Source organism: Trichoderma virens (genome assembly GCF_000170995.1).
Source record: "Trichoderma virens Gv29-8 chromosome Unknown TRIVIscaffold_59, whole genome shotgun sequence".
Lineage (NCBI taxonomy): Eukaryota > Fungi > Ascomycota > Sordariomycetes > Hypocreales > Hypocreaceae > Trichoderma > Trichoderma virens.
In genome coordinates this window covers 1-26,617 of record NW_014013690.1, presented here as the reverse complement: position 1 = coordinate 26,617, position 26,617 = coordinate 1, and the positions used below count along the sequence as shown (strand labels likewise).

Below are 26,617 nucleotides of genomic sequence, written 5' to 3'. Positions count from 1 at the left end.
TCAATATAACTCTCACGGATTTAATTTCTTTCCTTCAGACGTAAAATGCATCGCTTCCCTTTCGGCACTAAGGCAAAATGATCCGTCATTTCCATATCGTCATCAGTCGTTGCGCTGCCGATTTCCACGTTAAATTTCCCCATCAACGCGGCCGTTCCCACCTTCAGCTCCATGTATGCCATGTACTTCCCCAAACATGCTCTCTGCCCTTTGCCCCAAACGAGGATGTGTTCGTGCATCACATTGAGATGATCTTCAGAAGCGACAAGCCATCTGTTGGGATCAAACTTCTCCGGGTTGGGATACACCGTTGGATCTCTCTGAGTTGTATAAGCTTGGCAAGATGCGATTCCCTGTAATCATCTGTGAGTGGAACATTCGTAAGAGATCGATTACTCAGAAACTTACGTTCTGGGGGATAGTAATTCCATCAACCACTGCGCCTCCTGCACCAGGTGCAAGTCGCTGTAGCCCTGCTGGTGCCGCGGGATGAACTCTCAATGTCTCATGGATGACGGCGTCCAATACTGGCAGTTTCACAACATCCTTATACTCTGGGACCTCTTCAAGTGCTGCTTCTCCCAGTTCAGCTTGCAGCTTCTTTTGCCACTCCGGATGCTTAGCCAATTCGTAGAACATATATGTGAACGTGTTACTAGTAGTATCAGTTCCAGCAAAGATTAGATTTGTCATCTCATTGATGATTTGGTCATCTTCTAGTGGCCCAAAGTCCTTACTGCCAGCGATAAGCTTGGTAAGAAGGTCGATACGATCACCAGAACGACCATGTCGTGCAATGTACTCGTTGAACTTTTCGGTTCCGTATTTCTGCATTTTGACTCAATTTTCGTCTTAAAATCCCAACTTCACACAATGATTCACTCACATCATAGAATTCTGAGGCAATTCTCAAAAAATGTTGCATAGGCTTGTGTGGAATAGCGAGGAGGAGTGGACGAATGGCGGCAAATTGCCACTCGACTAAAAGAGAGGGAAACACTTCATCCAGATCGTACAAAATCTCGGGTGGCGCTTCTTTATCAAGTCCTCCAAAGCTCTGTCCAAGGAAGACGGATCCTATTGCGCGTCAACAGTTGTCATGTCTATTTGTAGGAAGATACTAACCAACAACGTCGAGAGCGAATATTCGAAACCATTCCATCACATCAAGTGGCAGATTAGTTCGCTTAGACAAAACACGTAACAGCTTTTGAGTATGTTTTTTTACCAGAGGCTCTACAGCCGCAATTGACGCTGGTGCAAAGACATGCGCAATGCGCTTCTGTCTCGATCGATGCACTGACTTATCCAGGATGGTAAAGGAGCTCTGTCGACCAAAAGCTTCATACACAGGACCTTTCCTAAACTTATTTCCGGAGCCATAAAGGTCTTTCATTGCTTGCCGACTAGAAAAGGACACTTCCCGGGGACCAATTCTGACAATACTGCCATACTTCTGGTGGAGTTTGTGGACAGTCTTCGATCGATTTCCTGACATGTCAATCCAGATAAGCCAGAAGCGCGACCACCTTGCCTTCATAGGGCCCGGAACACTTTTGAGCGGGTCTCGTATGATTGACTGGCGCTGCTAGTTAGAGGCTCTTCGTTGGCCGCATTCACATTGGTTCGCCACTCACCAAGAACGAGAAGAGGATTAAAGCGCCGAGGACAACAGACACTATAACGCTCGGGTGCTCGATTACCATCTTCTTAAGATGGTACGAACGATCCATTAGGATCGACAACACTGCAGAAATATTCATATTTGATCTAAATCGTCCCCAATCACTCATTGCTTCGGTGGAGGATGCAACAAAGAACAAAAACACAATCTACATTACGCATATAACTACTTCGTCGATTGCCTCCAAACTCTAAATTCTCTACCAATTCTTATTTTGTAGCTTCAGCGCCTCCAACCCTAAGCTCACAGTCTGTCTTACATCAGAAGTTCCGCTGTGATCCGTTGTGCTCCGCACTTTTCCGCCGTCGACTGCTCAGCAGGCAACAGAGCTATGGAAGGGAATACCGATGCCAATTGCCGTATTAATCAAGACAAATACGAATGACTACGAGAGTCGCGAGCCGATGTCTCCGGAGATAGGGTTAAAAGTTCCGAGAACGGGGTATGAGGAGAAGGCAAACCCATTTTTCGGGAGTCATAATCTGAAGATCTGGAGAATATAGGTCTCATCTGATGCCTTTGGTTATTCACTATCTTCACCAAGACTCAACCTTAGGATACTTGATATTCCCTTCTTACAAAATGCCTGTCAACGTTCCCTGGACTCGTCTAATCCGCTTTGAAGCGGAAGAAGATGCTAACATTCACTATGGCGAGCCGATAGTTTCCACTAGCCAACCAGACCTTGGACGGTTAGACAAGTCGCAACTGCTGAAGGCCAAGAAGATTACTGGAAATCCCCTTAATTCATCTTGTAACATAACCAAGACAGTACTCACAGTTCGACGACTCCTTGCGCCACTAGCGAGACAAGACGTGTCTGCCATTCGATGTATCGGTGGAAACTATCGCACGCATTGTAGGTCACTACAGTCCATAATTCAGCAATTTCTACCTACTTTATTCATTAATTTGAAGTGGACGAGCTCAGCATTCCGCCTCCAGCGTTTCCATGCATGTTCCCCAAGTTTCCAAACTCTATAGTTGGTCCTGGGGAAAACATTGAGATTCCAAAAATTGCACAAGATGATCAGGCAGACTATGAGGGCGAACTTGTCATTGTGATAGGAAAGGACGTAAAGAACGTTTCAGTAGAAGATGCATACGATTATGTTGTCGGCTACACAGTGGGCAACGACATGTCTGCTCGAAAATGGCAAGGCAATTTCACGAGTAGCACCATCCCGCCTCCTCAAGCTGGGTTTTCGAAAGCATTTGACTCGTTTTGTCCAATCGGCCCATGCATCACTGCAGCACACGTTAGTTACCCCAAGCAGCAATCGCGCTTCAAGCTAATGAATCTTGCAGCTCGTGCCCAATCCTCAAGATCTCAGTCTCCGCACATGGGTAAACGGAGAACTACGACAGGATTCCAACACTTCTCACATGCTATTCAGTGTCGCCCGTATTATTGAATTTCTTAGTCAAGGCACAACGCTTTATGCAGGAGATGTGATTCTCACTGGAACACCGAGTGGTCCAGGCTTCACGATGAAGCCACCTCGGTGGCTTCAGCACGGAGACAAGATTGAGATCAAAATTGAGAGTCTCGGAACACTTGTAAACCCGGTTACATACGCTTAAACATTTGTTTTCTTTATAATGTACCCGCGCACAAATCATTTGACTCTATGCACAAACTAGTAGTTCTATCTCCCTATTTCCATGCTTCTACCATGGATCTCTAGCTTCCATCAGATCAATCCCCAGCATTTAGACGTATCAGTCTCAAATTAGTGACCAATTCGAATTACCTATATAGTAATTCCTGGAGTAAGAGGAACTGGACTAACGACAGTAATGAAAAGTCAAAACTCACCGCTACTCTGGAAGATTCCCTGCGATTCTTTAAGATAAGGGTTAGTTACTATATAAGGGCTAGTTATTGTAAGCATATGATACTTGAATCAATGTGTTCAGAAGTTTTTAATAAACGTGTGGGCTGGCTCGCTCGCCGTACACAAAACAAGAGGCGTGTAGAACGGAGGCGCGTACACTCTAAGTTTTTTGGTACTCAGTGATTAGTGCAGCTCTAACTTCAGTTTATTAGTGGCAATCTTGGCTTTGACCAAACCATGTAACGATATATTAAGACATTGTAAGAATTTGCCTCCTATATTACTGTACTATTCATGCAAGGTACCTTCGTTCAAATCACTATGCAATTTAAGAGCTCAGAAACCCTCTAATAAGCTCGTTAATCACCACTGGTCGCGTCACATGCAAAAAGTGATCCGCGTCTGGAACTTCTACAAGCTTGGCTTGCTGGAGATTTTGTCGCAGGTACAAGGCTGTAGCAGCGGGAACCTCCTTTCCAAGAGATGACGAGATCAAAAGCGTTGGTGCCTTGACCCGAGGAACATACTGACGATCATCATCATGGGCCATAATCTTGAAGAAACCATTCAAGGTGTCAGTGCCAGCATTATAAGCCATGGTACGGAACCATGAAGCAACCTTATACGCGTCTTCTGCCGTAAGATCTTGGAACACAACCGCTGGATCGAGAATAGCATTGGTTACCTCCTCAATGCCCCGATCGCTGGCAGCAACAAAATGATCGTTCAGTTGCTCCTCGGTGAAGCCGTTTGGATAATCAGTGTCGTTTCGCTTGAATTTTGGACTAGCATTCAAAGTAACAAGCTTATTTACGCGGTCGGCCTGCAGCGCTGCAAATCGCAGAGCAACATGTCCAGCTGACGCGAATCCCACGACATTCGCCTTGGGAATCTCGAGATGATCCATCACGGCGAGAATGTCGTCACAGTAAAGCTGCGTCACATCTTTTACGGCTGCAGGAAGTTTAGACGATGCTCCATAACCTCGCAGATCAACAAAGATGTTACGGTACTTGTCAGCGAACGCATCATACTGCGCGGACCATGAGCGGCTGTCGAGTGGCAATCCGTGAATCCACACAATCGGCTCGGCGTTTGTCGGACCGGCTTGCCTGAATGCGAGTACTCCGCCGTTGGCCTCAATTGTTTGAATGGATACAGGTAGATCGATCTTGATTGGATTTGGGTTTGTAGACAGTTTTATGATGTCCTGTTTCTCGCCATAGCCTGGCAGTCGCTTTTTAGACGAATAGTCAACCCCATCCAAACCTGGAACCACAACCTTGGTGAGGTCATCTCGGGCAATTCGCAGTTGTTTAGCAGCATAGTCGGTAACGCATCCAGATAGAAGCTGTCGCGCATCCTCGACTACGACACGCATGCGTGTGTTCATCGCGAACCAGTCATCTGGGCTTAAAATCTTGGGGAGTTCTGATACTGTCAATGTTGAAGCGTTAATCTCTGGCCGCATGTTGTTTTCGAGGGCGTAAGCTGGGTACTGTGCAAACATGGTTTCACCAAGATGCGTCATGCCAGTCATAGCATTCCATAGTAAGCGGAATCCATGCTCATGAACACGCAGCGAGTCTGGTGTCACGGGAGCTTGGATCTTAGGCACTGCCCCATGTGGTGCTATGTAAAGCCGTTCCAAGGGAAGATCCAAATCCGATGACTCAAGAAGAATTTGAGCAACGGATGAGGTGCTAATAGTTACACCAGAAGTCTCGCGTCCCTGTTGGCCAGTAATAATGACCATGGCTTTCTTCCAATCAAAATTGTTAGACCTGAGCCACTTTCGAGAACGGTAAGAGAGGTCCAGCCCGACTAAGAAGAACGTGGCAATCATAACAGCGTTGTATGGAACTGTCGCACTGAGCGCATCTCCAGTTGCTTCGATATAATTCTCACGGTAGAACTCGGCGTTCAGCTTTGATGAGTCTGCGAGAACCGATTCTAGGAATGCTATGGTCAGAGTACAGGCGTAATCCACCATGGAAGCAATGGCGGCTTCACGCCCTTGGAATGCTTCTACTTGGATGTGGTCCTTCCAAAGAGTTGTTGAATTGACCTTCTGTGACGCACGTGTTTTCTCAAGTAGATTTTGAGCCTGTTTTTGCCATACCTCATCAGGCGCTCCATTGTCGCGAATCTGTATCAGAGACGCAAGTGCTGGCCCGAGATGCGAAACTGCAGCTAACTCCTTGAAACCCCTACTCCCAAGGCGGAAATTGATGTATGATGGGTCAATTCCGTTTCCGGGAAAGAGAATCATATCAAAACTGGTTGCGACTAGCAAAGGTAACGAGTTTGTAGTTTCCGTCTCAGATTGAGTCAACGCAGCGCCAATACCCGTCCTGGAAGACGTGTATGCAGTGAAGAGCTCAAGGAACTCGGGGACTTGGAACGAAAGTCCTTTAGGAGCTTCCTTCTGTGCCTTTTGCGTGACAGTGAACTTGTAAATGCGAGAAGCTGTCCTGAAATGTTGATCCTTTGCCAGACTCTCGGTGACAATGAGATAAATCTGATTATCTCTTACTACTGGAGTGGCGTCTGTTCCTCCTAGAGTTGGGAATTTAGCTACTTCTTTGAGTTGACCATTTTCCAGGACAAAAATCGCTGACTGAAGGTCTGTGACTGGATTTTCTCTTGTGCCTGTGATGAAATTCACAAGCACCAGGTATGTTTGACATTCCTGTTGCACCACCGCTAGTTCACGACCACCAGGTCCTGTAGTTAGCTTCTGGTGAGTGTCAAAGGCCTTGCCATTCCATCGATAGAGGACGCTATCCTCTGTCAACAAGGCGAAAGCAAGATAATACTGATTTCCATCTTGAAAGAAAGCAAACGCACGTCCATGTGCGCCATCAAGAGTTTGAAAATGAGCAAAAGATTTTCCGTCCCACCGCAAAATGATTGATGGCTCAACATGGTCGGCGTAAGCAAGGTAGTCCTCTCCGTCAATGCTAAAGTGAAGATAGTTATAGCCCCATTTTGACGGAACAGTCTGGAATTTCTTGAACTTGTTACCATCCCATTCATAAATGATGGAGTCCGCTGGGATTTTAGGCACGAGGCCAGGAAGCTGAACCCCTTGAGCGAGACCTAAGAAGTGTCGTCCCTTGACACTGAAGTATCTCCATTGCTTCGCTGCAAAGGTGGCAATGCGCTGGAATTCAACGAAATATGTCCCGTTCCACTCAAATATTATTGACTCAACATCCATTTCATATGGACCTCGACCAGAGCGAAGACTTGCGGTTGCTAAAAAGGTCCGGCCGCCAATCGTGAAGAACTCAGCATCTTCACCACCAGGGACCGGCAGCGTCTGGAAAGTCTGATATTCTCCACTACCTTCGTGAAGTCTGTAGAGAAGCAGAGGAGCATCGCTGTTTCCAAGGTTCATGCCAATGGCGCCATTGGGGATGTCCTCTGCTAATTGAGGGATCGCCAAGTACTGACGGCCCTGGATCTCAAATGCGGCAACAGCGCGAGCGCCAGATGTGCCTAGGGTCTGGACGAGTTGAAGTTCGATCTTGGTCATATTTTGTAATGGAAATTGATTGCCTTGATGGAGTCGGTGAACAATCTGTGTCAAGAAGAGATATTGCTGCGATGGTCCTTAGTTAGCCAAAAGTGAGAGTACAGTGTTCAGGATATTCAGATCTGGCTTTGGCCGATTTGTTATTGTAGGCTTACACATGTCGGCGACGCATCCGGAGAGGCATTGCCCCATTGGCCCAGCTCGTGGTCCACCCGCTTGGTGGTTGGCTGCAACGGGATACGGCGGCCCAGGACGGCCAGCGGCGGAGGGCGACGGTCACTAGCGGCCCATCGCGGGCGACGTTGGTCTTTAGCCAACCCATATTTGGCTGCGTATATGTTTTTCATCGGGATGAAGCATCTTGGTAGAGACGGAAGAGTTGCATTAAATGAATAGGTTCTTCAAAGGCTGGGGCATAGCCTTTTGTTGAACCAGCTGTTACAGCATTGAACCTCTCGTCTTGATATTAAATTTAATTTCGATAAATAGGCTCGTATCTCAATCGATGAAGATGGCTCGCAGATAAGGCGACTAAGGATCAACAAGCAGTATATCTTTGCAAAAACTTCTACGATAGTGCATAATTGAGAAGCAACCATGCACCTGTCCGTCGAGGCTGCCAGCGTTGACTCGCACAATGAAAACGCACTGATATTAACCCCGCCAAAACCCGCACCTACGACATAGAAGACCAGCTGTCCTCTAAGCACCACCGGCTGCTGTTCAACTCCGCTTAGTCCGTTTACACCGAATAGGCCGTGATTCGCTTGCTTCATGCACCACGGTTGCAATGCTGTTCGGTTCGTGCGGTTACAGAAGGTGAAAACGAGAGAAGAGTGAATGATGAGATATTACTTTTTTTTTTTAAAAAAAAAAAAAAATACCAATTTAAACCTTATAGCATTTCATGGACTCGTTTAGACAGGTATAGCTGTTGCTGTGGCCGGTATTTGAGCCATAGGTACAGCTGTTCCATGTGCCTATACATTGAAAAAGAGAATTCAGAGTTTTGCTTGATCGTTTGGTTGGTCAGAGCCTTAATCTGTTGGTGGAAGATGTAAAATCGACCCACTTATATGGTTTCATTTTATAATTCTTATATGCCACCACTAATTATCTTAACTTATAATGCATTTGAGTGTTTTTGTTCTGGCAGATGAACAGTTATATTCTCTTGATTTTGTTCAACTGGTGTCACTGTCAGATTAATAGATAGAGTATCTTTGGCACCCGATTTAGGTCCCGGTACCCAAGTATTATCATGCATTATCCCGGGCAGTGGTACTGATGATTCAGGTGATTCGTCTGAAGTCTCGGGCGCCATTTTCCCAATTTCAAATGTATGCAGCCATTTCGGCCAACGCCACTCTAATCCATCGGCCAAACCATCTAAAAAGAATGTTAATTATCTAAACGTTATGAAAGTTCTGCTTGTGGATGTAACTGACGGTACTCTAAGTAAACAACCTCAATAAAGGTGCCAAACCAAGTGGTAAGTCCTACTATCTGCCCAAAACCCCACGACTTGAAGTCGACATAGGGAGAATGGTAAAGGATTGCCGAAAAGAAGTAGAACTCAATGATGAGACACGTAATGATGATTGAAGTGGTAAGGAAATGACAGAAAATTGTGGTAACGCGTTGGATGAGATCCAGGTGATGTTCGCCGCATGCAAGATACCTTGCAAGCCATATGTTGGCTATGGACCATGAGGGATTTAGGTCAGTCAAAATCTTCCATAGAATTAGCGATACGACAAGTATGTCCAGAATAATAATGATCGCGAGAACAAATGTCCCATCGCTGTTGAAGTCGCTTCCTGCGTTATTGGGTCCAATGTCCGAACATATTGACGTGGGGCCTATATATCCACATGCTGTTGGCCAAGTGCCTCCTTGCGCAGCTCTTTTTTCCAAGGGAAATACATTCTGGATTAAATAACCTCCTGTCGTGGAAGATAAAATAACGCTGATAAGTGATATAGTAATTATATACCACGATTTTTTGCCAAATATCATCAACGTATAGAGCGTCAAAACAACGGGAATAATACCATCCAAGCAGACGAGGAAGAGAAAGTTTTGATCGATAAATGTTGTTGAGGCAAAATCGGACACTATTAAGACAAGAGACGCAATCTGCAGAGCAATGACAAAGTAACATTGAGCCTTGTGGAATTCAGCAAGAGTCGAGTTGATGATCGCCGCATGCTTTTTGGCTCGATTTGCTATACCTGTATGGTGTTCAAGCTTGAGTTTCTTGCTCTCTGCATCTCCAATCTGCAAAGATGCTCCCTTGTAGCTATGCCACTGAATGACGAAACCAAGGATGGCTAGGGCACAGGCACCAACAAGGGAGATGACGCTCTGAATAAGATATGAAAGGAGAACCTAGGCATATATAAATCTTCTGTTAGCTAATAAAGCCTCTATATATGGTGATAGAGGGTTTGTATTACACACCCCGATACCTGCAATGTCAGCATTGACACCTTGAACATCTATCGAACATAACAACTGATAGCAATTAGCAACGCCTTGGGCTGATAATTGATAACTGTCAGTCACTAAGTTGCCGACATCACACGCGTCACTGCTGGCGCAGTCGGATTGAGAGGTGCAATAAGCAACCAAGCAAGTTGGATAGTCTGATAAAAGCTTTTTCGACAAATAGTTTTCGTATTCTTTCGACGCTGAAAAACCCATATCTGTTAAGTTGGCTGACAGAGTTTTTTCTTCAATGCCTCTAGTTACGTTACTGTAAAGTAGGCACCCAAGAAAGTACCCATAGCCTACAAACGGATTGCCCTGCCATTTACAGGCGTCAGTCCAGTTCGCTATATCGCCTCCCGGTGTTGAGTATATCGATCCATGGAATTGGCCTTGTATGGCTGGGGATGATAGGAAGTCGAAAATATGACTAGAGGCGTCGGGTGCAGTAAAGAAGTAATGTGGTATCTGAAAATTTGGCACTCCCTGAAAGCTTGCGACGGCAACTCCCATGTTGAAAACGAAACCAGTTTGGCAATATCAGAATGAGTCAATAAGGAAAGACCTCTTATGGGTATTCTGCTACTTAAGAGCAATATTGATTGGAGCTATTACCATACTGTGCGTGCGAGTGTTGTACGGTTAACGTTGTTTCGACCTCGCGCGGATCGTGAAGCTGAGAATCTCAGCTGAACCAAGGGAGGCTGTGCCAAGGGAGGCTGTGCCAGGCACGCTAGCAAGGATACGAATCCTTCCGACACCCGCTAGAGGGATGCAATGCAAAAAATATGAATGACAGAGATTCGGGTGTATTTTTAATAATAAAGAATACGGTAAACGTTTTTCAGCAATAGCTTAATATACCTACGTACCAGGTTAATACTGGATATTGGCAAGGGGAAAGATATAATGATAATTTATAACTTATTTTCGGCGTGCAAAAGACTATCAAGGCCAGAGCAAGGCGTGGTCTTCATACTTGGGTTGTTTTGTCGCTGGCCGCTGCTTTGAGGTAAGGAGCTACTACGTACAACCTATGACAAGTGTACTACGCATAATCTTTACCAGCAACAACCTTGCTATTCCCTTTAACAAATCTGGCCTAGCCATCCCACAAGTAATGATTCTCATCAGCAATGATAGTAATTTTAATATGTCTTCAAAGTGATGCAGCCATACTGCATGCTAGAAACTCAGTTCTTGGTAGTGCCTATATTCGGGCTAAACAGCGAAGGAAAGTAGATAATCCTTTGGCTAGCTAGTGATCTGAGACTACATGTATCCGAGGACTTATACCTAAGTCCATACGTAAGACCCTCGCATCTCAGGTATAACTACATGTTCCGCTAGAAACTACTAGTCAGCAAGAAACCGCTTAGGATATATTTCCGTATTAATACAGCCTCTGTCTCTAGATAAATAGCAACAACCCAATACTCACAAAAGTTCATACCTCTTTGTCAATAGGACCTCAGCCATAGGCAACGAAATTTAATTAAATTTGGTAATGCCTTTTATATACTTTCATCATTATAAGGTATTTTGTTTTATTCGGCCTCTATAACTTAGGAAAAACTGCGCTAAGCTCCCTTATTTCCTCATTGCAACTTTTAATAACCTATGATGAAGCGTTAATACCAGGCATTTTGTCAGTGTACATAGAATAGTTTCGCCATATTCGCCGCCAACCTGAACAATTATGGCCATGGCGAGTCCTCAGCCGGTGCCGTCTGTGACGGAGGTCCGGCATACCCCTCCCTGCACACCTGCCAGCCTTACTGCGTCCGTTACAAGATCTCAAGAAAGACTCGCGCAAGAGGTCGAAAACTCGCACCGAGGAGGCTGTGCTCAAAGAAACATGGCTGACACCATAGTTGCCGCTGGAACAAGTAAGTCATCCTCAGCCCGGAGGATGACGCATCTTTCGGCAGACAGTTCGCCATTCTTATGATTCTTCTTCTTATACCTGAGCTTAGGGACCACCCTAACGCTCGAACCTATACCATTTAATATCTGTCCCGTTGTTTAACTCCTTTTAAAATAAAGCGCTTCATGCGCCCCTCCCCCCCCCCCCCCCCCCCCCCCCCCCCCCACGCAGAGACATAGAAGCTCAAAGGCCAACTTTGCTGACCCTTTAAATGTGTACAATAGAGGAGCGATATATAATGTCCATACTCAGTACGCTCATTTATATAGGCTTGGATCATGGAATCTCTGACCTCTGCTCCTTCTTACAACAAGCTTAATAACGCTTTAATACATTGGGGCTCTGGCTCATGGTGCAATATTTTAGTTGTAATATATCATCAAATTTTCTGTTACTCCAGAATATCGAAAGGTGCCTTAACCCACGGGATTGTATCTGTCGTCTTCGGATCCACGAATACTGGGTACCACTTCCAGATTCCCTCACAAAATTACATTGTAGTCTAAACTATGGAGTTAGATGAAAGCCTCCACTATTTGCTACAATAAGTCTAGTAGTTAGCCCCCCAAAAACCAGTTTTGCGAGAGAATCCGACCAAAGTGGCCCCACTGACATCTTCCCAGTTATTTATTAGTCTAATACTCCGTAGCGGAACCGAGACATCTCGTATACTCGTACATTCAATCCTTTTTTACACAAGACTTACCGGCTCTCATTTCTCCCCAAGTTTAAGACCCGATTGGCTAATTTCTCTTTACGCAGAGTCCACTTAGCTTCCCTCACTTGAGCAGTACAGGCTTAATTGTAAGACGAGCTCTTAGATATCGATATGACCCGTGAACAAACCCTCACCACTCCAGATCTGCCCAAGCCTCGCACCCGTCGGCGGCACCAGAAAAGTCGGGCGGGATGTGGTATCTGCAAGAGGCGGAAAATTAAAGTAAGACCCCACCGTAGATGCCCTTTGCTATGTATTTCGTTCAATGCATTCAATCAGTCAAACAATTTTGCGATTAAGCATTCCGCTAAATCTAGACATCGGGACAATCAGTGCGATGAAGGAAAGCCTTGTTGCGCCAATTGTGCAAGACATGGCGTCGAGTGTGACTTTTCGCGGTCGATAGCAACTCCCCCCTCTAAATCGCCGGTGAACCGGACCCGGATATCGACCTCCGACAACGCCGTTATTCCGGACGGCTTCGACGGAGGGACGTCTGGCCGGATTCCCGCTCTTGAATCCATCCACCTGGAGCTTCTGCACAATTTCACTACGCTAACCAGCCAAACTCTCTCCGGAGACCCGGTGCTCAAGAACCTCTGGCGCATCAACGTGCCCAAGGTTGGATTTGGTCATGACTTCGTGATGCGCAGCATTTTCGCCCTATCAGCGTTGCATATGTCCCTCTTCGCCACCGATAAGCGGGAGTTCTACCTCAATATTGCTCGGTCTGAACACGGCGCTGCCCTCCGTGAAATCTCTTCTGTTCTCTCGCATGTCACTGCCGAGAACTGCTCCGCCATCTATATCGCCGCAACCTTGACCTTCCTCTACGCGTGGGCCTGTCCCCGCCAGCCCGGCGACTTCTTCCTCGTTAGTAACTCCGGCGTAGCTGAGTGGGTCTTTCTCATGCAAGGGATTCGAAGCATATCCGAATCATGGGCAACAGAACTTCGTCAAGGCCCATTCAGTCCCATGTTCCGGCTTGGCCACAGCCGCATGCAATATGGAAGCGGAGATTACCGGACGTCAACGGCCTGGCTTTCGAGCGTCGAACACGCGCAACTGATGTACTTGCGACGGACCGTCATGCAAGCCACCTCAGATACCCAGGCCGCTGCCGTCTACCAGGAGAATATTGAAAACCTTGAGGCGAGCTTTGCTCTGTCCTAGGCGCCTCAGGCAACTCATCGCCAGACCAGGGCTGCAGTCCAATGTCACCACACGACCTTATGGATGGGGGGGCTCTACCCGTTGCGCCCGTGGTGTTGACATCGACTATCTATTCGTGGCTGTATAAAATGAACCATAGCTTTATCGAGCTTCTGGTGCAGCGAGACTCGTTAGCACTGGTCATATTTGCTCATTTCTGTGTTTTGATTAAGTTCCTGGGTGGTTGTTGGTGGATGTATGGGTGGTCGACGCATCTCTTACAGGAAATTTGGGATCTTTGGACGAGGAGTACAGGTTGTGGATTCGCTGGCCAATCGAGGAGATAGGGTGGAGGCCAAGGGTTTGATCCAACATCTCCAACTTTAACATTTCTCTCTCAATTCTTACCCAAGATGTGTCCAGTGGAGGACTGTAAACATATTTAAGACTGGCAATTTTACAAACAAAATGACGATAGATTCGAGTCTCTTATCCTTATTAAATGTACATATACTCTCTTTCCAAAAAGATGACCATCCCCCTGGATCAGGTGAAAAAGTTATGACCGGGTCGCGCCTGACAGGCATGGGTAATAGGAACCGTCCAGAGCTTTGGGTATATAATCGAACCAAAACCCACAGATCCCAGCTCTGCAGGTTGTACTCCTCTGCCAGCATTGATATATAAATATGACATACCGTTATGACACTTTTTTTTGCCAAACCACAAAAGAACTCCGAGGAGTTTAGAGCGGTCGTCTGAACCCTTGTTGCGCCTCCCCCGCCCCCCCCCTCTCCCAATCTTTTTGACTTGACTCTGGGGTTCACGAATAGGTTTCTGCATAACTATAATTAACTCTATCGAACAAGGGTATGCTTCCATTACTCTCTAGCACTACAATGGTGCCTGGATGCCATATTAAGAAAAGACCCGATGTAATGAGCATGAGAGTGGCATCAAAAATATATATGTAAACTTCGCTCGACTGCAGGGGACCAGAGAACCCGCCGGCGAACTCGGCGATACGAAATACGGATCGTACCATGATCAAGATGCTAGCGGCGTACAGAACGTAGAAGAAACGCTGCCATGGAACGGCAATGGTTAGCGAGGTCGGGGTGGGCGCGCGCATGATACGCCGGTGGAAGACGCAGGTAACGACCATGAAAAAGCCGAAGAATACGACTTGAAATATGAGACCACCTGTGATAATGTTCTCGCCCAAGTCTATCGTGGACTTCATTTTGGCGTTGGCGAGCATGCCACCTCCTGCATCCACATCGCAATCAGTCGTCTATTCTTCGTCGAAAATGGGAGCGTTGCTTCTCCGCTACTTTTGAAGTGTGTAATATACCTGCGGACTGTATGAAGAAAGAAGACACATCACCAAAAAGGAAGACCTTGGTCAGCCACGTCGTCCTGATGAGCGAGTACGCGTCGGCATGTAGCAGACGAATCAGGCGGCCGAGCGTCATGTAAATGGATGCAGCAAGCAGTGTAGGTCCAAGAAGCAACGTCAAACTTTGAAGGATATATGGGCCTGTCGTCCAATTAGGTGACTGTCCCGCAGAAATATTCCTTCCCAAGTAGCCGACCGCCTCGACTGCAATCACTGTTAGCAACACCGCGAATATAGGATTATCTGAGGATTTTAATAGAGGGCATACATATCAATCCAGTAATAAATGGAATGAAGTACCACACTCTATGTCGTACTAGCTTGTATAGGTGTGCGAGAGCAGATAAGGTGAAGAGGGCGACAAAGGCGCCTGCAGCTCCCTTGTTGGGATAGTAGTGATACAAAGCAAAACCGCCAGTAGAACTGGAGTCGGTTGGTGCTGTTGATGACATTATTAGATGCGTCCGTCGTAACCCAAGTCTTAAGTGTTTTCTTTCCCAAATTATAGAGCAAAGAAATAAGATACAGAGAGTGAATGCAAATATTATGAAACTATAACCTTGCAAGAAGAAGAGCGAGAGTATTTTTACTAACTTGTGATTTGTTGCGAAGTCTTAGTAGTTTAATAGTTTTTAAAGAGCCATTGGACTGTTTGAAGAAGTCTCTCGATATTCTAACCCCTTTCACTGTGATTGGTCTTTGCCATTGGCGAACAGGACTGTCGCACCAGGTCCTATATGTGAGGGTCCAGCCAACGCATCCCAATCATGCAATACGGTGAGACCCATCTCCAGCGTATAGGTAATCTCAGCTCGGGTTAGTAGTGGCGAGCATAGCGCTCACAAATGTACCTAGTACCGAAACAAGCTCGCATTACTCGGAAAAGTCTCGTATCTAGCTAGCTTCTCATATTTCGCTGGCAACAAGAAATGGTTAAAGGAACCCCACAGATGTGCCGATGCCACAAGTAGTGCCCAGAAGACTAAGTTCGTTCATTAAGCTATTGGCCCGTATTCTGCTCGACTTCATTGGCTCGGTTGGGATAATGGCTTGCAAATGCGGAGCACATGGGTATGAGTATATTGGACAAAACCCCAACCCCTGCTGTAGACACAACGCTGAGCAAGTGGGCGACTAAAAACCTTGCATACATCTAGGTAAGCAAGCACGCCTCCCGCTCAAGAGACGCTGCAAATCATCAAAGGTTACTTAGAGGCCTCGCAGCTAGTAGAGACAACAATACCATCACCGAATCCATACGTATTTATACATATATACATGTATGACTGGATATATGTAGGCAAAATGCTGGCGGAGCGAGTAGTCCGGTATGTTGTAAAACTTCGCAATAACTTATGTCATAAATTTGCAACTAGTATTAAAATCTGTGATACATATGCAACAAAGAAGAGGCACATACTAGGTAGAATGGAAAATCCATCACAGCCTATCAGAGATTGAAGATGTTCCAGAGTAGACCCATTTGTGTTTTTTTGCTACTATAAAGTCTAGAACTAATTGCTTAATCTATACTTCTGTTGAACGCAATACAATTTCCATAAAGAGTTTGCAAGTTGTAACTTGTTATACTAATCCAAGCAGCAGTCGTATAGAAACCCAATAAGTGCTCTTAACGGTGTCTAGTCAATAAAATAGGTAAAGACACGTAGAACCCTAAGCTTCATAACGAACATCCTATTTATGACTACTTCCCTCCTGATATGACAACATATCCAAGCCTAAATCTGCAGTCTTAGGCTTGAGCAACTTGCTAGGATATTTCCAAGTAAAATGGAGCATGGTTAAAAACATGAGCATGCCATCCATAACATATACAGTCCACTCATGGGTGAGCAGATAACCATCCTGGCCCATGGCGTATTGGATCGCGCGAGAAATGTTCCGGGTCATGATGAAACTGGATGTTAGGTAAAGCATGACCAAAATGCCTTGCCAGGGGATATCATGGATGCTGTCGGTGCGGCCGTGCTTGCGATAGCGAAAATGAAACCATAGGGTATTTAGGCCGAAGACCGCAAACGCGACGAGCTGGAAGACAAGGCCGCCAACAATAATTCTCTGGCCGATCTGCGCCTTGCTGGCGGAGCCACCCTGTACAAGGATACCCGCACCACCTCCTTGAATCATGAAACTAATAACATCGGAAGTGACGAAGATACGGGCGAGCCACTGGGGAGAGACTAGCGAATATTGTGCTCCGGAAACAACTATAATAACGCGGCTGAGCGTCATATACAGCGACGCAGCGAAGAGAATGGGCGCGAGAAGAAGGAAGACAGATTGTAGAATGTAGGGAATGAGCTCTCCGGTTTCATCGTATGCTATAATCCGTCCAATATAACCAATGACTTCGACTGCAGAGGCTTATATGAGAATAGTACTTGGCGTGAAGAGAAGGCCAACTCACAAATGCCACCTATAAGGAAAGGGATACAGAACCATAAACGATGCTTGAACATTAAAAATGCTTGGTAAGCGGTCGTGATCACGAAAAGAGATGTAAAGACAATGGCCGCTGGTCGATTGGGAATGTAATGCCACAGCGGATAGCCATTATGTGTTTCAAGAGTTGGCATTTTAGCCTTCAACGAGTCTCAAGAATCTATCAGAGAGAAAAGAAAGTACGAGTGAAGGAGAAAGCCAGGTCTTGCAGGCAATTGGCGTATACACTTTGTTTATTATTTATAAATGTACTCTTACTGCAAAATGTAAAAGCATGTTCAGATATGACAAACAGGGGGAAAAGATTTAAAAGGGAAAGCGTGGTGCACTATACTATTTTTAACTGCCTAACGGAGGAAGAATCCTAAAAGTAGTTTTCTCGCTAAAATTTGGTAGCTGAGATCGAGCGTTTTCATCATAATATCCAACTAGGTAATTATGTCTGGTTACCGAGACTAAACCTAGCAAGTGCTGATGAAGCTTGATTTGCCCCAGATAACTGAGATCTGAATTCCCGATCCAGGGATCCGAGGGCATTTTCATGATTCGTATTTAAAAAAATATGAAGTAGTCTGTTACGAGTTTAAAATACGAACCGGTTCGGCGTGTCGCGTCTTCCTCGGAAAATGTACCGTCTTGCGCCTGGCTGGCCGGCTGCGTGGAGTATTGCTATTGGTGTGATATTGTAGGTCAGATTAATGAAATGCAGACATTCTGTTAAAATTTCAGCTATACTCTCCTCCGGTTACACATAGCCAACCATAGCCCCGCAGATATATAGAGAGAAACACCCATTTTAAACTGTTGTTGTGATTCTGGTCTGGATGGACCTTGTAGTATTATGGTGTGGTTGCGCCGAAATCAGCCGATATATAAATTGTAAACAAGGAGTGATCATAACTTGATATCTGGCGATAAAGCCCGCCTTCAGTGCTAATACTATTTATTTCCTTTACCCCTTTTTTCTTTTCTTTTTTTCTTTTCTTTAAACCTTGGCAAGATGTTTTTCGGCGTAAAATAGGTGACGTTAAAAAAACAACATATTGAAAGTGTATGCGCATCTAGTATCGCATTGTTTGGTTGACCTCTCGGACTAGGGATGTGGGGACGCCCTTGTTTTGTTGGAGATCCACTTGACGAGCCGCGGCCGCCTCGTATTATACTTCGCATTTCTCTCGTATATCTCGCCTTCTATTCGTATAACCTCGGAACACGAAACTCCTATAGCCAATGGCTTACCAACACAGCGATAAATGTTCCATCTTGGCAGGGATTCTCCATCAAACCCTAAGAGACTCTGGGCCCTTATTCTCATATGAGGATTTTTATACTTGACGACTCGTTTGATCTAAACCTGACGCAACGCCGGTGCAATAATTTAGTGAGAAACTAATATTCAAGTGCTAAAAAGTAGCTTATGAAACAATCTTATATGTCGTAGTTGCATTGTAGTATCTTTTGCGGTTAGTTTGTGGTTCGCTGGACTCCCCAAAGCAGGCCTCAGAGGCAAAGCTCATTAAATTTAATCTCAGTCGGCACAATCGGACAGCGAGGGTCTATACTAAATTAAAGATAAGGATTGCTGCAATTCTGATACTGAGAATCAAGTACTCCGTCAACTCATTTATGGAATACTTCAGCGATAGAATTCTTATTGCGCTCCCTAATTTTACCAAGTCACCGTTATTGCCAGGCTGAAACGCAGCGGGGATGGGAAAATGGCTACTGAGCTACCCACGGCCTGCGGCGTTGGATATAATTCTACTAGAACAGACTTATTTGTTGCTTGATATGTGATTCGCATTAATAATTTTATGAAATGTGAGTGAAAGCCTAGAATTGAACAACCCCAGTTCATCATTAATAGATGATAGTCACTGGACCTTCTCGGATGTAGTATAGTGATTGGGGCCAGATCTATTTGTAAGCACCGCTCTTGGGAATAATATATAAATATATAAGAACCTGTTGATCGATTGGGCTAAGGTCTCCATCCTCTTGCTACATCCGGGCGAAAACGGATATAGAGAATAAGTCTTCTATCAACGGAATGCCCAACAGGAAATACGAGCGATTGAGAAACAGCCTAGTAATATTTTTCGCGTTATTGAATTCATACGCTGCGGCTCTTCCCCATATTTAATTTTAATCTCTTGAAACAAATGCCCTATTAAAGGAACCCTTCCTGCGGCTCCTAGAACACAGCAATCAACTTCAAGCAACAATAATATATTCATTGACCACCAGTTCACCTCCTTCATTCTTCTTCCAAAAACTGTTTAAAAGTCTTACCAAATGGCTACTATTCACGTAGGCACCCTTGCCTACGCTTATCAAGTCGTCGACAGCGCAGGTCCGACGGATCTCCTTTGTTCTGCAAACAAATCCGCCTTGCAAGCAGTTGCGAAATATGGGCCAATCGATGAAGAAATCATTTCTCGAGCACCGCAGTTTATATTTCATCAAATAGGCGTTAACAGAGACCCAGTACTCCTTGGGTCAAGCAACGTAATGATTGTGCCTACAACCACCGTTGATGAATGTCCAGAAGTTGACATTCTTCTTGTTCCTGGTCCCTACCTAGGCAACTTTGAACTAAACCCAAAGCACGCTGAATTGATCCGCAGACACGTGGCATCTGGAAAGCTGCTTTGGTCAACGTGCACGGGAGCCAGCGTCGTGGCGTCTACAGGAGTTTTGGATGGGAAAAGGGCAACGGTTAACAACGTCGAGTACAATTGGGTACGAAAGCGTTGGCCAAAGGTCAACTGGACTAGGGAGAAGAAGTGGATTATTGACGGAAACATCTGGACCGGTTCGGGAGCATGTGCTGCAACGGATATGGTTGCTTTTTGGCTCAAGGAGACCTATGGGCTGGATGTGCTTATTCAAGCTAGTAATAGCCTTGATTACGAGCCTAGGGATGCTGATGGCTTATATACCATCTTCCCTGAGAGATTCGATTCAAAAGGGAACAAAATTTCTACACATGTATTCCGGTATCACGATGAGGAATAAATGGTACATTAGAATAACTATTAAAATTTTACCGCACGTTTCAATATTCATCCTACTAATACTCCTTATCTGAAAATCCAATTACAGCAGAGTTGAACTTCCCGGCCGGGAGGCATTGATTGAACAACATTTCACTTGTGCGATACATGCAGTAAATAAGTTCGACGTAAAAGAAGCAGGTAATTGGTCAGTAGACGCAAGCAGTTGCTCCCCAAATATAACCGCGCTTTTTTACATTCCGTAGGGTTAACAAGCTGCGAAAGTTAGATAAATCATGGGAAATTTAGCGACATAACAAGCCGCGCGATCGACTTTAGCAACTAACACGCGAGGACGGACTGACTAAGTCTCAGAAGTAATAATGTAGGAAATTATCTCAAGGCTGCCAACAAAAACGAAAGAGGTGATAATACCCAGACAAGCTTGCGCATAGTTGATTGCGTGATTTTGAGAGATGGAAGCACATATACTGAATGAAGATTAGAATGATGTTGGTGATTGTGTCCCATAGGTGGATAGTTCGATGGATGAGTTATACCGTAAGAAATCAAGAGCACATGTTTGCAACAAACTGGTGACAATAATTGATTAAGTTTATCTAAAAAGCATGGTCGGAGCCGATACCAGCCTCTGAGTAAGAAGTAACTGACTAATTCTGACAGTCGTTCGAACGGCGAAGCCACTTATACTCAGGGAAGAAAGTTGCTTGATTGGCAAACAAATTTCGGGCGAAATTTGGTGACGTATACATCAAGCAGGTTGTGGCTTTCCATTTCAGATTAGTGCCCTCATGGGCACTGAGCTTACTTGGGGCGGACGACTCGACTGCGCTGGACAGCATGCTGGAGGTGATCTGGCTTCAAGGTTCGTCTTTTATGATCAAATATGCCCTATTCTGAAGACGTTATTCGAAAGATTGATGTTATAAGATCATGTGTCTCGGTTGAGTGGTAGATCTAAGCCGTACTGGGCTGTGTAGAGCTCGGGGCTATAACTGTCGAGCCCATGCCACGACAAGTGTCTGGTGCTGGTGAGCGGAGGGTTATATTGCCCACAACCCATTCATCCCAGCCGTTAGAAGGTTGTATAGCCGCACTGATTGGATCACGCACGGAATGACGCTCTATCCCGTCTAAGCAGCTGTTACGGGGGCATGCCGAGGCTAAGTTTTTCGGTCATAAGGAATTCGGTGGAGGGGTAAGCAAGCCTCTACAAGTTATACACCAATGAGGACCAAATTTGGCTCTTACCTTGTCACACAAGGATAGACAGTGATATCGGGTCCTAACACTAGATTACATGTACATGCGTTTACGTTATGATTATCAGGATATCAGCCGCTGCCACCATCTTCTGGCCTTCTTACCTCTTTGCTGTTGGTCGAGCATTTACTCTCTTCGCCAAACAAAAGAAACCATACGAATAGCCATGCTTCTAGACGCACTATCGTCGCTGCCTGTATTATCGACTGCCTTTATGATTCATGATATCATGAACAATTCCATTACCTGTTAGGGGAAGGCAAAGGTTGCGCTACAGAAGCTTGAAAACAGGAGCCTACTCTCAGAGATTCTATCCGGCATTAATCTCACGGAGTGCAGTTCTTGCGAGGTGAGTAAGGTTTCCAATACTCATTCTGTTAATAGAATTCTCCCAACTGATCTACCACTGGATCCTATAGGCTTTTCTTGACGTTCTTAAATTTTGGCTCACTTGGACAACAATATGTAATTTTGTGGATGCCACTTGGAGATTTGCCATGCGCTGGTATGTGAACACCGCAACGGTACCGCTGAAAATACAAGACTATAGATGCCTAATCGATGTCTTACAGGGAGCCGAAGATGACGATGTCTGTTATGTTGTCCTATTGTTGCCTGCGGAGGTTTGATTCCCTCTGGCTGACCATTACTCAATCTAGTATTTGCCAGCTCGTGAGAGATAGGTCTTGAAGGGCCTATTTTTAGCACACGACCTCAGCCAGATGACCATTGGAACCAAACTTCGACCCTATTCTGCCTGACTGTCTTCGACCTGTGCCAATGGCCCGACGTCAACACCTCTTATTTTCCATCTATGACCCCTAAACCGGCGACCTTGCACCACACACCCAATGACCAATGACCTCAACGACGCGTACACGGATATGTGGGCTCTGGGCAAAACATACGCCGTGACGGGCAGCCATGATGCACGTCTAGTCAACTCGTTCCCGACGGCAGACCATCGACACTGCTATCAGCACGTAGTGGGCGTATGACACCATGCCAGCGGGCTGGGAGATTTGAATCGGCAGCACGGCGGCCTCAGAGTTATCTTCTAAATATGGCAGCTACTCTATTGTCAACAGGTCCAGGCTCCCCATCGGCAATCACGAATCGGCATGGGTCTCGTTACCGAGATCCCAGTTCCTACCCCACGTAATCGGCCTTGCAGTCAAAAATCCAGGGCGCACTACAGTTGCAAGTCCATAGGCCGCTGTCGTTCATATTGGCATGGAAGTTTGCATTACGCAACCCCGACCTGGAAATGTCTCAGATTTCACTTGGTGGCTATATAGGGCTGTACGACATGGGCTGCACGTATAGCACACGCTACTCTTAATTCTATTCTGAAAATCAGACATTCATGGAGTAGGTGAACATATACTAGGAATAATAGCCGTATATATAAGCTTCCCTCCTATATCTATAGATGTGACGAACCGGTCCTATATGTAGTATAGGTTAGCTGTTCCCAAGGGACAAACCTCTAGGCTCTAGGTTTATGTTAGCGGAGCGGTCAGGTCGGTTACGGGCGTTATCTTATCAATATTACATAGCTAATAAATATAATAGCTAAATCTAATCTAATTGCTATATTAACAACTGGCTATTTAAGCTATTTAAATGAGTGTAAGAACGTAAATTTATATATCCAGTTGTGTGTTCTGGATTGCGGTGGAAAGCTGGCTTTCCCAGCTTTCCTGGATTATTTTAAAAAGCTAGTTTTCCCAGTTTTCTTAATCGAGGCGGCGATGTCCTTAATTAGCCTATTGGTCCTTAGTTTATCCAGTTCCGCCTACCCTATAAGCCTATTATTGCAACTATAAGAGTTAGGTTGTAATATAATTCTCCCCTCTCGGTAGTCTTATCCTTAAGACTTAATTAAGGTAGTGTATAAATATCCACTCCTATCTTTTAGTAAGTATTACCTAACCTTTTTTTTTATTTTTTAGTTTTTTATTTTTTTATTATAACTGATTATAAATAAAAGCGTAACGATAATAGCGTTTTTAAGTAGAAGAAAAAAAAATATAAAAATCTTATTAATACTATACTAAAGAATTCTATCTTTATTATAAAATTATATATTTACTATAAAAAGCAAAGCTATAAATATATTACTTTTAAAAAAGATTTTTATTATTATTTATCTTATATATAAAATTAAAAATTATATTATAAAGTATTTAGTTTTACCCTATAATAAATATATAAAGTTACATTTTATTATTTAAAATTAAATAAAAAGTTAAAAAATACTAAAAAAATATAGCTTAAGGCTAATACCTAAATAAAGTATTTTTATATTTAAAAGCATAAGTAGTTTAAAAAAATAAAATAAATAGTTATTTATAATATTAACAATTTAAAGGAGTTAAAATAAATTAAACGTAAAAAGCGCAGGGCGTAAAAAGTAAAGGCCGCTCGTTAAGCTATAACGTTATTACCTAATTTAACTAATCCTATAATCTTAAATTCTGCAGTTAACGCTGTTAACTAAAAGAATTTTAATTTTAATCCTTCTTTATTAACCTTTTTAAGTTTAGCTTCTAATAAAAACCGTCAAAAAGCTTCTTTAAGTTTTTAAAATATTTAATAAATTTCTATATATTTTTAATATTATTATAATTTTTCTATTTTACTAAATATTTAAATTATTAGGTTTTTTCGTTAAATTTTATTATAGTAAATTTTTTAACGTTATATTTAAGTTCTTTACCTTTAATAATAATTTCATCTTTAATAACCTTACTTATTTTTTTATTTACTAATACTTTTTTTAATAATAAAATATAAAATATTAAGTATATTAATTATCCCTTTTTCCCTTTTTATATTAAAAAATTAAGTTTATAGTTAATAATACCGATTTTCTTTAAGATTCTATATAATCTAAGTTTTTTAAAATTAAACTTATCGCTTAGCCGATTTATTTTAATATTTACTATATCTTTATTTCTAAAGTATTAAAATAGGTAAACTATATTTCCTTTTTAAAAAGTTAATTTTTTAATCTTTTATATATTAATAAACTTACTTATTTTTTTTTATATAAATTTAAGCTATATCCATAGTTTATTATATAGTTTTTTAATATTATTAACTATAATAATAGCTTTTTATATATTTTCTCCTTTTTTTAATAGTTTATAAACGTTTAGCTTAAATCTATAGTTTACGTAAAACAGTAAATATCCTATTAATTCTACTAATATACTATTATAGGAGATTTATACAATAGGTAAAAGTTTAACCCAGTTATCTTAATTAAAGTTAATATAATTTTTTAAATATATTTTAATAATTTAGTTAATTCTTTTTATCTATTTATCTATTTATAAATAATAAATAATATTAAATTTATAATTTAATTTTAGTTATATTATAAATAATTACTAGAACTTAAAGGTAAATATTATTTCTTTATTTAAAATAATCTTATTTAGTAATCTATAGTTAACGTAAATATATCTAATAAACTAATATATTAAATCTTTAGCAGTACTGCTTTTTTTTTATAAAATAAAATATACTATTTTTATAAATTAATTAACAATTATAAAGATTATATCCCAAATATTCTTAATTATAAGTTCTTTTAAAGGTAGTAGCTTTATAATATAGTTAAAAGAGATTAACTCCTAAATACATACTAAAATTAGTAAAGGTTATAATTTTTTATAAAAAAAATATTACACTACTTTTACTTTTCTATATATAATGCATTCTAAAACCACTTTCTATATCTATTTCTTAATTCTATTAAACTTATAATACTGTTAAACTTATTATATAGTTTTCTTTATTCCTCTATGTTTATATAGTTAATATATATAGACGGTTTTAATTACTTTTTTTTAAAGTTCTTCTAATACCTAAATAAGTCCATTAAATATTAAGTATTTTTAATCTATAAAAATACCTTCTGGATATTATTTAGTAGTTTAGTTTTTAATATACTCCTTAATATCGTTAAATATTAAATTATTTTCCTTAATATAAAACATAATGTTTAATATCTTTAATTTAAGATTTCTTTTATTATTAAACTATAAGGCTTATACTTTTATAAAGGGTATTTTTTAAAAATAATTAAAGTATTAGCTAAGAGCATCTACTTATTTATTTTCTAATCTTTTATAATATTTAATTTTAAGGTTAAAAACTAAAAAGTATTTTATATAATTAATTTATTTTTTTAAAAGTTTTTTTATTATAATAAAATATATAATATTTTTATAATCTATAAGAATTATAATCTTATATTTACTTCCTAAATAATAATATCTTTAGTATTATTTACTAAATATAACTATAATTACTATAAATTCTTTATTATAAATTAAATATTTAAGTTCCGCTTTATATAATTTCTCTAAAAAGTAAGCAACTGGTTTTAATTTTCCGTTTTTATTTAATTAGTTTAATACTTCTCTAATTATATAATCTAAAGCATTAGTTTTAATTATAACTGGTTTATTTAAATTAAATATAATAAATACTAGTTTATTTATAAAAGCTTATTTTAGTATATTAAGTGTTTTTTATACATCTAGTAACTATATAAACTTTTGGTTTTTTTTTATAAAGTCTATAAATAGTACAGTAATTTTTATAAAATTTTTTATAAATTGTTAATAATAGTTAGTTAATTTTAAAAAGCTTTATATTTTTTTAATATTATTTACTTTATTCTATAGGTTAATAGCTTTAAGTTTTTTAAAGTCTATCTAAACTTCTCCTAAAGTAATAATATATTTAAAAAAGGTAACCTTTTATATATAGAACTGGTATTTTTCCAGTTTTATTAAAAGGTTAGTATTCTATAGTTTTTATAATATTTATATAATATATTTTTTATATTCTTTTAGAGTTTTTAAAAAAATTAAAATATTATTTAAGTATATAATAATAAATTAGTTAATAAATTCTTATAGTATGTAGTTTATTATTTATTAAAAGGTTATAAATACATTAATTAATTTAAAAGGTATAACTAAGTATTTAAATAATTTATATTATATTTAAAACGCTATTTTTTATTTATTTTCTATTTTAATTTAAATAAGGTTATATACTCCTTTAAAATTAAATATAGTAAATTATTTTACTTTAATTAATT

The 26,617-nt window shown here is 41.7% G+C and overlaps 10 protein-coding genes across 10 annotated transcripts; 3 read left to right on the top strand and 7 right to left on the bottom strand.

Moving 5' to 3' along the window:
- Nucleotides 1-20: 20 nt before the first annotated feature.
- TRIVIDRAFT_151636 (uncharacterized protein) lies at nucleotides 21-1,561 on the bottom strand (the record flags this gene model as incomplete). Its single annotated transcript, XM_014100578.1, has 4 exons — nucleotides 21-353; nucleotides 409-839; nucleotides 958-1,077; nucleotides 1,126-1,561. Coding segments are annotated over 4 exons (1,320 nt in total), but the record flags the coding sequence as incomplete, so codon positions are not given.
- A 705-nt stretch (nucleotides 1,562-2,266) lies between these two features.
- TRIVIDRAFT_53372 (uncharacterized protein) lies at nucleotides 2,267-3,268 on the top strand (the record flags this gene model as incomplete). The annotated part of the gene is made up of 3 exons (XM_014100577.1): nucleotides 2,267-2,543; nucleotides 2,603-2,943; nucleotides 2,993-3,268. 3 exons carry the CDS (start codon nucleotides 2,267-2,269, stop codon nucleotides 3,266-3,268), a joined length of 894 nt encoding a protein of 297 aa, XP_013956052.1.
- Nucleotides 3,269-3,952: 684 nt separating this feature from the next.
- Nucleotides 3,953-4,594, bottom strand: TRIVIDRAFT_7723 (uncharacterized protein; the record flags this gene model as incomplete). The annotated part of the gene is made up of 1 exon (XM_014100569.1): nucleotides 3,953-4,594. A coding segment is annotated over one exon (642 nt), but the record flags the coding sequence as incomplete, so codon positions are not given.
- Nucleotides 4,595-4,771: 177 nt separating this feature from the next.
- Nucleotides 4,772-5,914, bottom strand: TRIVIDRAFT_24467 (uncharacterized protein; the record flags this gene model as incomplete). Its single annotated transcript, XM_014100576.1, has 1 exon — nucleotides 4,772-5,914. A coding segment is annotated over one exon (1,143 nt), but the record flags the coding sequence as incomplete, so codon positions are not given.
- A 57-nt stretch (nucleotides 5,915-5,971) lies between these two features.
- On the bottom strand, nucleotides 5,972-7,063 carry TRIVIDRAFT_53367 (uncharacterized protein; the record flags this gene model as incomplete). The annotated part of the gene is made up of 1 exon (XM_014100575.1): nucleotides 5,972-7,063. A coding segment is annotated over one exon (1,092 nt), but the record flags the coding sequence as incomplete, so codon positions are not given.
- Nucleotides 7,064-12,309: 5,246 nt separating this feature from the next.
- Nucleotides 12,310-13,371, top strand: TRIVIDRAFT_201647 (uncharacterized protein; the record flags this gene model as incomplete). Its single annotated transcript, XM_014100574.1, has 2 exons — nucleotides 12,310-12,420; nucleotides 12,478-13,371. The coding sequence occupies 2 exons, from the start codon at nucleotides 12,310-12,312 to the stop codon at nucleotides 13,369-13,371; spliced, it is 1,005 nt and encodes a 334-aa protein (XP_013956049.1).
- Nucleotides 13,372-13,386: 15 nt separating this feature from the next.
- On the bottom strand, nucleotides 13,387-13,863 carry TRIVIDRAFT_216172 (uncharacterized protein; the record flags this gene model as incomplete). Its single annotated transcript, XM_014100573.1, has 1 exon — nucleotides 13,387-13,863. The coding sequence occupies one exon, from the start codon at nucleotides 13,738-13,740 to the stop codon at nucleotides 13,579-13,581; it is 162 nt and encodes a 53-aa protein (XP_013956048.1).
- Nucleotides 13,864-14,173: 310 nt separating this feature from the next.
- Nucleotides 14,174-15,201, bottom strand: TRIVIDRAFT_151640 (uncharacterized protein; the record flags this gene model as incomplete). Its single annotated transcript, XM_014100572.1, has 3 exons — nucleotides 14,174-14,619; nucleotides 14,705-14,953; nucleotides 15,018-15,201. The coding sequence occupies 3 exons, from the start codon at nucleotides 15,199-15,201 to the stop codon at nucleotides 14,174-14,176; spliced, it is 879 nt and encodes a 292-aa protein (XP_013956047.1).
- Nucleotides 15,202-16,444: 1,243 nt separating this feature from the next.
- Nucleotides 16,445-17,346, bottom strand: TRIVIDRAFT_151637 (uncharacterized protein; the record flags this gene model as incomplete). The annotated part of the gene is made up of 2 exons (XM_014100571.1): nucleotides 16,445-17,124; nucleotides 17,178-17,346. The coding sequence occupies 2 exons, from the start codon at nucleotides 17,344-17,346 to the stop codon at nucleotides 16,445-16,447; spliced, it is 849 nt and encodes a 282-aa protein (XP_013956046.1).
- A 2,161-nt stretch (nucleotides 17,347-19,507) lies between these two features.
- TRIVIDRAFT_59945 (uncharacterized protein) lies at nucleotides 19,508-20,230 on the top strand (the record flags this gene model as incomplete). Its single annotated transcript, XM_014100570.1, has 1 exon — nucleotides 19,508-20,230. One exon carries the CDS (start codon nucleotides 19,508-19,510, stop codon nucleotides 20,228-20,230), a length of 723 nt encoding a protein of 240 aa, XP_013956045.1.
- Between the last annotated feature and the right edge of the window lie 6,387 nt (nucleotides 20,231-26,617).